The following is a 13,114-nucleotide window of genomic DNA, read 5'->3' as shown; positions in this document are numbered from 1 at the left end:
TCGACGGGCGAAACACATCGTTTTCCTTGTCGAGTTCCTTGTTAGGCTGTCGAGGAACTCGACAAGGCAAGTTTCTCCATTCCCGTCGAGGAAATAGAGAACTTGCTCTCTTTTTGGCTCGTCGAGTTTCTCGACAGTTTCCTCGGCGAAAATGTACACACGACCGGTTTCCTCGGCAAAAAAATATCTCCCAGCAAGTTTCTTGCTGGTTATTGCCGAGAAACTCGGTTGTGTGTACGAGGCTTAAGGGGGCACTCTACACTGATCCCCAATGTAACTGGGACATTTACACTGACCCAACACAACAGGAGTATTTACATCAACCACCAATGTCATTGAGACATTTACACTGACTAGCCATATAACAGGTGTATTTACAGTAACCCCCCCCCCCCCCCCATCTCTCTACTAATCTCTGCATTATTATCTCCCTCTCAGTACAACTCTGCCCCTCTAACTCATCAATCTGCTGACCTCTGTCCCCCAAACCCCTACTGTATTAACCTCTGCACTCCAACTATTCCTTCCCATTCAACTCTGCACCTCTGTACACCACCTCTGCTCAGCTGACTGCACACCTCTTCTGCTCACCTCTGCACCTCAAGCCCCCCTTTTTGATTACCTCTATATGCCCCCTATGCTCACCTGTATGCTTTTTACATCCTCTAGGTGGGCAGCATGCAGAGGGTGGGGCTTGATTTGCATATGAATCACGGCGGCTGACCGCATTTACATAACAATTTACATGTGAATGCAGATGTTATTTAAAGAACAATGCCTTTTGTTAATCTCCCTATAGCAGCAGAAGGCAGGGAAGAAACAGGATTTAGCTGGGGGCAGAGAGATTCTGTCACCAAGACGATTCCCCTATCAGCGGCTCTGCTGGTCAGTATTCGCTCCATAAGATGCACAGACAAAGTGCAACTTATGGATCGAAAAATACGGTACAGAAAACAAAACCACCAGTCAGGCGTTCTTATTAAGGAGACTAAAACCTCAATCCATGAGAATTACTGGTAATGGAAATTTGCAAGATATTCAAATACATTTTGTTATTGTTATATCCCATATTTCCATATTAAATTAAGCTAACATTTATAATAAAAACATGTAGTGCTGCTTTAAACATCTAAGAACATATATTCAATACAAGGCATTGTTAATCATGCAGAGTACAAAAGCTCTGCGATACTCTTGTTTAAAGATGGGAAGAGGTAGAGAAACACAGCTTCAATGTATATGGATTGGAACCATCTGTGGAAAAAAATAACATTTTTAGTAAAGTCTGCATGGCAAAATATACGAGCGTTACAAATTATTATTCTGCTTCCAATAAAAGTGTACACACATGTACATATATTTTTCTGCAACTAGTTACTGTATTTTTTCGATTGCTGGAGAACCATCCGAAGTGTAAACTGCTTAAAAATTACTCTGTAGGTAGTTTAAAATGTTGTAAAAATAAGTCAGATGGAACCACAGCACACACAAGGCTTAAAAAGAAGTCTGAGGCCTCGTACACACGAAAGAAACATTGTTTTCCTCGACAAATTTCTTGTCAGGCTTGTCGAGAATCTTGTCAAGCTTTCTTTGCATACACACTGTCAAGACAAAATCTCGTCGTTCTCAAACGCGGTGACGTACAACACGTACGACGGCACTATAAAGGGAAGTTTGATTCCACTGGCGCCACCCTTGGGGCTGCTTTTGCTAATCTCATGTTACTGCGTGTTAAGTAAAAGTTTGGTGAGAGACAATTCACGCTTTTCAGTCTGTTACAGCGTGACGAATGTGCTATCTCCATTACGAACGCTACTTTTACCGAAGGTGCGCTCCTGTATCATACTTTATTCTGAGCATGTGCAGGTTTCTAAGCATACACACGAACGTGTTTCTGGTCTTAAACCAGCCCAACGAGAAACACGACGAGGAAATTAAGACTCCCGACGAGAAAAAAAGAGAGCATGTTCTCTTTTTTTCTCGTCGAGATCCACAACAGTTTTCTCGATGAAAAACATACCGTTTTTCTCTGCAAAAATGCTCTGCCAACATTTTTCTTGATTAATTTTGCAGAGGAAAACGGTCGTGTGTACGGGGCCTGATGCTGAAGATTTTTCAGTAGCCTAGCACCTTTAAGTGATTGTAAAGTCATTTTTTTTGGTATAAAAACAACAAACATGTTTTACTTACCTGCTCTGTGAAGCGGTTTTGCACAGAGCAGCCCAGAGCCTCCTCTTCTCGGATCCCTCTTCAGCACTCCTGGTCCCTCCCTCCTGTTGAGTGCCCCCACAGCAAGCAGATTGTTATGGGGTCACCTGAACTGAGCCACAGCTCCCTGTGCCCATTCAGACATGGAGAATTTAGGTGAGGAACTATTGATTGGGCTTTGAGGGCACACAGTACAATTTGGTATAGAAAACTAGAGATTTATTGAGTATGAAATATCATATAAAATCAAACAGACATAAAATCGAATTTAGGTCAGTGACTAATACTACAATGTGCTTTGTTCATCTGTGGTAGAGTATTTGTTATGTCGGTGCGGTGCAGCATTGGGCTGCGATATGGTTCCTTATAACCTTGTTTCCATCTTAGTTATAACCACCTCACCTAACCTGCTGTCACTGTTTCTTTTTTCCCCTCCTTCTAACAACCTCTATATGGACCTACTGAGCCGATGTGAACGGTTGTTTACCCCTTGTCCTCCATACTCCTTCTCCCCCCTCCCTGATAACCCTTTCCCACTGGCCGGTCTAGGCGATATACCCGCCCTGTTGGGCGGTCTCCATGCCGACCTGATAGCGCGTTATGTGTGACGCCGTTCAACAATGTTATTGCAGCCCACGTGGGGGAATACCATGTGATGCAGCGTTGTCTGCACTACGTACGGCACCTAATTGTCCTCCTGCCTCGTTTTCCTAGCTCCCTCATTGGGCGCTGTACCTGCTGTGCCCGCCCTCCTTATCCAACCATCTCTTACTCCATCACGTTCGACGCCGGGTCACGTGATGGACGCTCGGAGATGACGTCATCACTGACGCGACGGACCTCGCTGCTCCAGCTGACACAGCTCCTTACAATCAGGTAGGGTGCTATATCAGAAACACATGTCTATACAATTACTATTGTCCTTGTTTTTTTCCTTTTTCTTTCCTCTTTTCTCAATTAACTAATCAACGATTGCAATCAGGGAAGGACACTATAAAGAGGAAACCCTGATGTGCATCGATACGCCCAGACGAAGCTATGCATTGACCATGCGAAACTAGTCGGCGAGGATCTTTTTTATTTTGACCATCCGGCTATCTTACAGACTTGCATGTCTGTGTGATTCTCACACGATGAGGCTTAAGTAGCTATCTGAGACTGTATGACAAATACAACTGAGAGCAGAGCTAAAACTTCAGGCAACTATTGATGGATATAGAACATGATTTGATTCCTGTTTCAAACCTACGGATGTGAGTCTTTGGGGACAACAGTAAAACCGGCTACAAAGCTAATCACTGCAAACGTTGAATAACCCACACGAAGCAATACCTTCAGAGTATGAGGACACTAGTTGGTCTGTCTGTTATCTACACTTGAACAGATCCCCCTACATGATTGCAAACGGCTGGAGAATTCTTCTCAACCAGCTTGGCTGGATACACAGACGCTGCGATCTTTCCATCTGTGGACTACAATCACGAACGGCAGAAGCAAACACCTGAATGTTCCAGGACTGGTAAAGTACCCATTGTGAATTAATGCTTTTCTCTTCTATATTTTATGAGAACGCATTTATTGGAAAATACTGAAATCATAAGCTGGACTTTCAGGGACCCCTCTGAAATATATGCGGGTCTTTTTGCCTCAGGAATCCAATCTTTTCTAGACATTGCTGCAATTACTGCACTTTCACTTTGTAAGGACGTATACAGGTAATTTCCTGTCCCTTATTATTTTTTTTCTCTAGATATGTGAATATCCATCAGCCACAGTTGCCTTATATCAACCAGCAGAGATACAATATTCCTGGTCTGAACCTATATGTAGCGGAGTACATTCAACATCAACCATATGAGGATATACACAGGATTTCCTGCTCCCTCTTTGATTATTATAAGATTGCTACATTGATTCCTCTTCCCTTTATCTCTGCCACCTCTGGTTTCTTATTTTTCTCAGCAGCTCGAGCTTCAGATGAGACTGGAGGGATAATATATTTTCTTTACTTTTTCAATAAGTTGGTTTATTGGTAATTTCACTCAGGGATTTCCCTGCAATATATATCCCTCCATACTATCTGATATCCGGATGGCCTTTATGTTTATATGTTCTGTATATATTTTTTCTTTATTGTTAGTATGTGGAGGCTGCCTTGCTGGTCTCAATATACCCTATAGTCGGTGAACCGCACTGCAGCCAATCTTTTAATAATATTGTTCCTTATCCAACCAAGTTCTTCCACTATATGTACTATTAATATTTAATAATACATTTTCTACTTTTGAATAATTATTTAGTCAGGTGTATTTCCCTATAGTCCTCCTTTTAAGTTTGACTCTCTTGTTCAAACAATTTTTTCCATATATACAGGTACACACACCCTTACTTTACCATATAGGTCTAAACATAGGGCCTTAATGCCAATAATGACTCTCAGTCATTTACATTGGAGACTCACCCTTTCATATACTCGTTTTATTTTTAGGATTCTGTTCTGGCAGTATCACACAATACCCTCTGGCACTTATACCTAGGATCGAAAGACTGCGTTACTAGATGTTTTCATTTACCCTATCTAGCCCAGCACATTGAGCATTGAAATACCGCACGTGCAGATCCCCGGATCTGAATTTAAGTGCTTACCAGCACCTGACTGTCTGATCACCCTTTTTTACAATCCTTTATGTGTTTTTTGGTGAGTAGGTATCCAGATACAGTAGGTTTAATCATTCTTTCCAAAAAATCCCCCCCAAAAAATAATCCCCCCTTTCCCTTCCCCTCTCATTCTGTCCTATAAAAGTACCATATTAATACCTGTCTAACTCAAAAAAATGTAACTCCATATTGTCTACAGATATTATCCCCACGTTAGGCTGGATTGACAGACTTTGTCCACTCAGCCACTGTGGGGTTAGGACACTACTGTCGCTTGTCTACCCCCAATGCGACTTATTTTGTAAGTTATCCATGCCTTTTATTTACCCACATTAACTATTTCCCTTCCCCTCTCTTTTCTACCTCCTCACCCTGTCCCTTCCCTTCCCCCTCCCTCCTCTTTCCCCATTTTCCTCCCCCTTTATTCTTCTATCCCTTATTCCTGCACTTTCCTTTTCTCCCCTCCCCCCTTTCCCTTTTTTTCTTTTCTCCTTCTTTTTTCCCCTTCCCCCCCCTTTTTTTTTCTTTTCCTTTCTCTTCCCTTTTCATTTTACCCCCTTCCCTCTTGGCGTCAAACTTCTGTGATGCTTTCTCTTTTTATCTATCTCAATGGGTTTTGGTGACACGCTGCCCCTTTGCTCTACCGCACCTACGCTGACAAATGCAAATATTTTACAATTCTTGTGTCTATATGTTGTTTTTCTTTATATAATTTGTTATGTTTATGTTATTTTCTATGTGTTGTTTATAACACAAAAATCTTTTTCCTATGTATGTATACTTGTGAACTTAATTGTTTTCCTGTATATATGTTTTAATAGATGCAATATCTTATGCTCCTGAGGAAGCGCTAACGCGCGTAACATGTAGAGCAAGGCCTCCAGTAAACCTCCGGAAATACCACATGGGATACACAACTCAACATTATACTTGTAACTGTGCTTGCCAGATAAAGCTTGTATATAATAAGATTGTATATTGTTGTCACTACCCTTGTAGTATTAGTCACTGACCTAAATTCGATTTTATGTCTGTTTGATTTTATATGATATTTCATACTCAATAAATCTCTAGTTTTCTATACCAAATTGTACTGTGTGCCCTCAAAGCCCAATCAATAGTTCCTCACCTAAATTCTCGATATATCGGGGCGGTGGCACATTTTATACAGGTGCATTCGCGGTATCACCACGCGACATATGCACATTAAAATAGGCTCTTTCTCTTTGCAAAACATTCAGACATGGAACCGCAGCCCGGCCCCCTTTATCTCATTGGCTGACTGACCTTAATTGACAGCTGCGGGAGCCAAATGGCACCATGCTGCTGTCTCAGCCAATCAGGAGGAGGAGAGTCCCGGGCAGCCGAGAAACTCCTGCAACATCGCTGCATCTAGATCCGTGGTTTTCAACTCCTGTCCTCAGGACCCACTAACAAGCTAGATTTGAAGTATTACCTTGAGGAGATGCAGACTAGAATACTGCATTGGCTGAGCAGCAAATTATATCACCTGTGATGCCTTTCAGTTATCTTGCAATCCTGGCCTGTTAGTGGGTCCTGAGGACAGGGGTTGAGAACCACTGATCTAGATGGACCTCAGGTTAGGATTGGGGGCCTGCTGAACACAGAAGGCTTTTTTTTGCATAGAATAAATTAAGATAAAAAGCCTTTGCCTTTACAATCACTTCAACAGACTAAAGTTCAGTGGTGCAGGCAGCAGAAAAGACAAGTACCAACAATTATTTTTCAGGCTGCTCCTGAGGATGCTGCATCTAAATGACAAAACGCATTGGGTGAAACTCCCAATTACGTCACTTCTAGTCTGGTGGAACGCACGCTGGAAAGCCAGCAGGGCTTCCTGGTTTATTGCTGTAGATGCCTGACCTACTTTTACACACTGTGTGCATGTTTACCTTGTTTTATTGTTTGAATAAATGTTATTTTACTATGAGAGGCTTCCCCTTTTCTCCTTAATGTTGCTTATGCTAAACCCCAGTGGTCCTGGGAGGCAGGCAGTGATGGCAGCCAGCGGCACCCTTGGGTTTATCTTTGACTGGCCATATGTGGTTCTTGCACCAAAGTGGCAACAGTTTCCAGTCTTTGATGTGTATATTACAACAAAGCATTTTCTGACTTTTTTGTGCAAACAAGGAGTCAATTCAATCTGATGAGTGTGGTATATGTTGTGTGAGATTGGGGGATCAGACTCCAAGGGTAGATGCGTTTTTCAGTGAGACGCCAATCCAATACTGAGTTTTTAAGGGCTGGTAGCCCACTTTTATTTAAAAGAAAAGTTCAAAGAAAACAAAAAGTAGCCCTCGCAGGGGGGTTTCATCATTTCTGTGTCTTGCAAAAATCACCAGTCCGCACACAGCGTTTGATTCGCACACAGCGACTTATCTGCACACAGCATTAGATTCGCACACAGCGACTTGTCCTTTTGAAGCACACAGCTTCTAATTCGCACACAGCGACTTATCTGCACACAGCATTAGATTCGCACACAGCGACTTGTCCTTTTGAAGCACACAGCTTCTAGCTGCAACCCATGCAGCCTCTCTCTTCACTCAGAGAGATGGGAGCTCTCCTGGCTCCTAGGAACAGACCTCCTGTCTGTAGGGTGGGGCCTTAAATGCTGTTCAGGTCAGCCTTAAAAAGCCCAAAAAACAGCTGACCCATTAACGTGTGTTTCTCTACAGATTTTGGCGTAAAGCAGCCATTTCTCCCACAGCACAGGGTCCCATCCTCACAGTCAGTTGGCACACAGTGGAGTGGAACATACATTGTTACATAATTACAACCAGAGGTTTGTCTTACCCTAGGTATATACTAGGGTTGTACCAATACCACTTTAAGATCAAGTACAAGTACCAATACTTTTTTTCAAGTACTCGCCGATACCGATTATCGATACTTTTTTTTAATGTCTTGTGACAATTTTCAAAACACAATACAGACTAATGATATCTTCTTATGTAGCACTGATAGGTGTCACTGATGGGCACCGATGAGGTGGCACCAATATGCAGAATCAATGGGCACTGATAGGTGGCACTGATGGGGTGGCATTAATATGCAGCACTGAGAGATGGCACCGATAGGTGTCAATGATGGGAGGCGCTGAAAGGCACTTGCTAAAATGACTGAAACTTAAGACGTAGCTGGGTGTAATAAGATGTCCGATTGGGTTGTTGTAATGGTGCTAAAATCTGATGGGTTTTTTAACAATCTGATCTGTAATCATCATTGGTGCGTGCTCGCGCCCGTCACACTTGCGCATTCGTCCAAATCTGCTGTTCTATCAGAAGACTGCTACCCGTCACATCATAAAGTGTGTGAAACGCATCATGCCATGCGCAGTACGTTTTTTTTTTGATTGGAAGGTCACTTCCGTTGCACAATCTGATAGGTAGCGGTAATCTGATAGAACTAGGGCAGCAACTAACGATTATTTTCATAATAGATTACCGGTAGTTGGCCGATTATGGTTTTGATTAATCAAATGCATTTTTTATGCTTTTATTGGCCAATTTGTTGTTGGGCAGATTAAAAAATGCAAATCGCTGCAAAAAGGCACTACATGCTTTTCAGCAGCTTCTCTATTGAAGTCTATTGAACCAAAAAATCACTGTTTTGCTTTGAGAAAAAGTCCTTGACCTTTTTCAAATAGACAGCAGCCGAAAAAAGTGTGAATGTGTCCCATAAGAAAACAATGTTAACCACTTAAGGACCGAGCCTGTTTTTCAGACTCGGTGTTTGCATTTTAAAAACAATTTTTTTGCTAGAAAATTACTTAGAACCCCCAAACATTATACATTTTTTTCCCCAACACCCTAGAGAATAAAATGGTGGTCATTGCAATACTTTTTTGGGTCACTTTTATTACTATTACAAGGAATGTAAACATCCCTAACAGAAAAAAGAATGACAGGTCCTATAGCAAGGTAAGAAAAACATCTGCCTTTAGAACCACTTACTTGCTGTCGAGGACTACATGTCCCATGAGGCAATGCTCCTCACACATTCACAAGTTCTCAGGCACAAACTGCCATGTATGGACAGTGTACTGAGCTGTATGTGTGCTGCACTGTATTTCCTAATATGTAAACAATTAATGCATTCTGTATGCAGGCCAGCTAAGTATGTGATCCCCTGCTGATTTTGTATGTTTGCCCACTGACAAAGAAATGATCAATCTATAATTATTTTTTTCAAATATAAGTTTATTGTTTTTCAAAAAAGGAAAGGAAACAGAAGAGGAGAGAAAAAAACATACAGAGTATGTACATTATATTACATTACAAAGTACGGTAACAGACGCTCACAGGCATCCAAATGGCACAACACTAACAGTGGTATCGGTGTTAAAGGTATTTAATAAACAGTCCGTAATTGCAGGAGATGCCCACCAACGAGAGTCCCATCTAACGGATCCGGAGCATCCCCTCATCGTCTCAGCTTCAGACCGGGTCGCTTTGCCAAAACCCTGATTACCAATACATCTTATTAGAGAAACTATTGTACCCTCTGAGGCCCTATACCTGAGACAACGTGTGCATAGAGGAAGAAGAGAGGGAAGTGTAGTAAAGCAGAGAGAAAAAGGAAATCAGAAATTAAGTGGGAGGGGGGGGGGGGGGAATCCTGAGGGGACATGGCCCGCATATGGGGGCCGTATCAGCCTTATCGTTTGTCTTGTGCGGTTGTTAAAAAAAAAAAAAAGGATCAAAACAGGGGGACCATATAATGCCGGGGAGCGGTAGAGAGGGAGGGAAGAAGAGAAAAAAAAAAACGGGGAGAGCAGCAACAAAATAATGGGGGGGTCAAAAAATATATCGGGGAAGAAAGTAAAAGGTGATCAGGGGAAGGCGAGGCACACAAAGTTATTGAGACTCCAGGGCTCACCTCACCGACAGTGTGCTAGTCCTCTCTTGGTGCTTCTGCCGAGACATGGCGGGGTCTGCGCCGATTCCTCTATGGACCGGGCGATCTGGCTCTCCTCACTCCGGACAGTCCTGAGCGCGGCAGCGGTTGGAGCCAATCAAGTACTTCGACCTGTTCCACGTCCATGAAGTCAAACAGGGCAGGGAGGTCAGCCGGCGAGCGGAGGGTGAAGGAATGCTGTGCCTTCTTTAAGGTGACCGAGATGGAAAAACCCCCATCTGTATGTAAGCCCAGCGCGTCTTGCAGCCTCCAGCACGGGCTTCAGTAGTGCCCATCGTTGTAGTGTCGCTCGGGACAAGTCGGGCATAATCCGAAGTACTGCTCCATCAAATTCCACGTCGCCTTTTTCCAAAGCTGTCCGGAGTATCAGTTCTTTATGTGCATATTGGTGAATTTGGCATATGACATCCCGCGGCCTATCTGGGTCTACCGATCGGGGGCCCGGGGCACTGTGAATCCGATCGAATTACAGGGTGGGTGGGAAGAGCTCTCCTGTTAAGCTCCTGAAGATTGCCAGTGTGGACACCACCAGATCTTCCACACCCGTGGCTTCTGGAAGGCCCCTCAGGCGCAGATTATTGTGCCTGCTCCGGTCCTCGATCTCTTCGAGTTGGAGTTGCTGGGTGAGAATTTTGCCCGCCTGGGCAGCTTGTGTCGCCTCCATTGCCGACATTCGACTCTCGAGAGTGGCCACCGCCGATTCTCCCGATCCCAGACGGTCAGACAATGTCTGGACCTCCTGCCGCACCACTTCTATCTCCTTACGGTGTGATGCCTCCAGTCTGCTGATGATGGCCTCTATATCTGATCTTGTCTGCAGGGCTTGCAACAGTGCTCTCAGCTCTGCATCTGCCCTCAAAGTCAGCGGTGTGGAGGGAGGCTGAGATGGGTCCTGTGCGTCTGGTTGGAAGACAGCCGGAATGGTAAGATCCATATTCAATGTCGCCGCTGAGGGCTGTGGAGATTGCATGCCACGAGGCTCATCACCACTGGCGGCGGCCATCTTGAAGGATCCGTTGGTGCTGGTAAGGTATTTTTGGATATCTCCGCTCTTACTGGGCTTGGGAGGTACCCGCAGCCGTGTCTTTTCTCTCCGCTTACCAGCAGAGTTCATGCCGGGTAAAAACGAGTAGTTATTTTGCTGTATAGCTGGGTAAGGACGGGTCAGACCAGGAGCTCCTCAGGCACACGTCCTCACTCAGCCATGTCCGGACCACGCCCCCAGTCTATAATTATTTTAATGGTCGGTTGATTTTAACAGTGAGAGACAGAACAGCAACAAAAATATCCAGAAATGCGCATTTCAAAAAAGTTATAAATTGATTTGCATTTTAATGAGTGAAATAAGTATTTGATCCTCCCTTCTGGCTCCAAGGTGTCTTCTACACAGGTAACAAGCTGAGATTAGGAGCACTCTCTTAAAGGGGTGGTTCCCCCTTAAAACAAATTTCTAACAATACATTTGGAAGACTGCTTACACTGCGGGTAGGCTGGCTTTTTTTTTTTTTCGTACATACGAAACGTCGCTGCGCAGGCGCCGTATAGAGCCGACTCTATACGGCGCCTGCGCAATGACGTTCGGCTTCTGTCGGAAAGTCGTGACGCGCAGTATGCGCCGGTCGGAGGAACGTCAATCAACTAGGTCCAGCAAGACTCATACCCGGAAGCCGAGGGATGAAACGGCGATATCAAGGTATGTACGAAAAAAAAAAAAAGCCAGCCTACCCGCAGTGTAAGCAGTCTTCCGAATGTATTGTTAGAAATTTGTTTATGGGGGAACCACCCCTTTAACTGTATAAAAGACACTGTCCACAGAAGCAACAATCAGATTCCAATCTCTTCACCATGTCCAAGACCAAAGAGCTGTCCAAGGATGTCAAGGACAAGATTCTAGACAAGGCTGGAATGGGCTACAAGACCATTGCCAAGCAACTTGGTGAGAGGGTGACAACAATTGGCACGATTTTTTGCAAATGGAAGAAACACAAAATAACTGTCAATCTCCCTCGGTCTGGGGCTCCATGCAAAATCTCACCTTGTAGAGTTTCAATGATCATGAGAACTGTGAGGAATCAGCCCAGAACTACACGGAAGAATCTGGTCAATGATCTCAAGGCAGCTGGGACCATAGTCACATAGAAAACAATTGGTAACACAGTACGCCGCAAAGGACTGAAATTCTGCAGCACCCGCAAGGTGAAAGTGTTGTGGTCAGATGAGATCAAAATCTAACTCCTTGGCATCAACTCAACTCGTGTTTGGAGAAGGAATGCTGCCTATGACCCTAAGAACACCATCCCGACCATCAAACATGGAGGTGAAAACATTATGCTTTGGGGGTGGTTATCTGCTAAGGGGACAGGACAACTTCACTGCATCAAAAAGGACGATGGACTGGGCCATGTACCATCAAATCTTGGGTGAGAACCTCCTTCCCTCAGCCAGGGCTTTGAAAATGAGATGTAGATGGGTATTTAAGCATGGCAATGACCCAAAACACATGACCAGGGCAACAAAGGAGTGGTTCAAGAAGAAGCAAATTAAGGTCATGGAGTGGCCTAGCCAGTGTCCAGACCTTAATCCTTTAGAAAATATGTGGAGGGAGCTGAAAGATTAGTTTTATGAAACGTCAATGAAACCTTAATGACGGACAGGATCTGACAAGAGGAGTGGGACGAAATCCCACGAGATGTGTGCAAACCTGGTAGCCAACTACAAGAAACGTCTCACCTCTGATTGAAAACAAGGGTTTCTCCACCAACTACTAAGTCATGTTTGACTAAGGGGTCAAATACTTATTTCACTCATTAAAATGCAAATTAAATCAATTTATAACTTTTTTGAAATGTGTTTTTGTGGATTTTTTTTTTTGTGGTAATCTGTCTCTCAGTGTTAAAATAAACCAACCATTAAAATTGTAGACTGATCATTTCTTTGTCAGTGGGCAAATGTACAAAATCAGCAGGGGATCAAACACTTTTTGTCCCTCACTATACATATCGAAATCGTCCGGTTCAGCAGGAACTAGACACATTTTGTTACGTGTGTACTTGTCTGTTCAACAGAAGCTGGTCGTTAGAACCGTCACGTCGATAGGTTATGCTGGAAAACTAGCATTTGATCATTGCATGCGGGGTGTCCCCACTGCCAGAATACAAAAGATCAGCAGGGATCCCTGCATCTACACCGCTTGGGTTGGTGAGGGGATCTGAGAGTTTTTTTTTTCTTTTCTCTGTTCAACCCACTGGTTGGAACAAAAAACCTTGGCATGTAAACCCAGCTTTACTGTTGAGATCTGTTATTCAAA

General features: G+C 43.7%; 1 protein-coding gene across 1 annotated transcript in view; it reads right to left on the bottom strand.

Moving 5' to 3' along the window:
* Nucleotides 1-201: 201 nt before the first annotated feature.
* The window catches only part of HNRNPLL (heterogeneous nuclear ribonucleoprotein L like), a 122,300-nt gene continuing 109,387 nt past the window's right edge, over nucleotides 202-13,114 (bottom strand). Inside the window, exon 13 of the mRNA XM_040350780.1 lies at nucleotides 202-1,254. Coding sequence (XP_040206714.1) covers nucleotides 1,199-1,254 — 56 coding nt within the window. The 3' untranslated portion in view covers nucleotides 202-1,198. The remainder of the gene's footprint in view (nucleotides 1,255-13,114) is intronic.

The sequence above is a fragment of the Rana temporaria genome, chromosome 4 (genome assembly GCF_905171775.1).
Source record: "Rana temporaria chromosome 4, aRanTem1.1, whole genome shotgun sequence".
NCBI classification, from domain to species: Eukaryota; Metazoa; Chordata; class Amphibia; order Anura; family Ranidae; genus Rana; species Rana temporaria.
The sequence above is the reverse complement of the archived record's forward strand: the minus strand, read 5'-3'. Positions and strand labels throughout refer to the sequence as shown.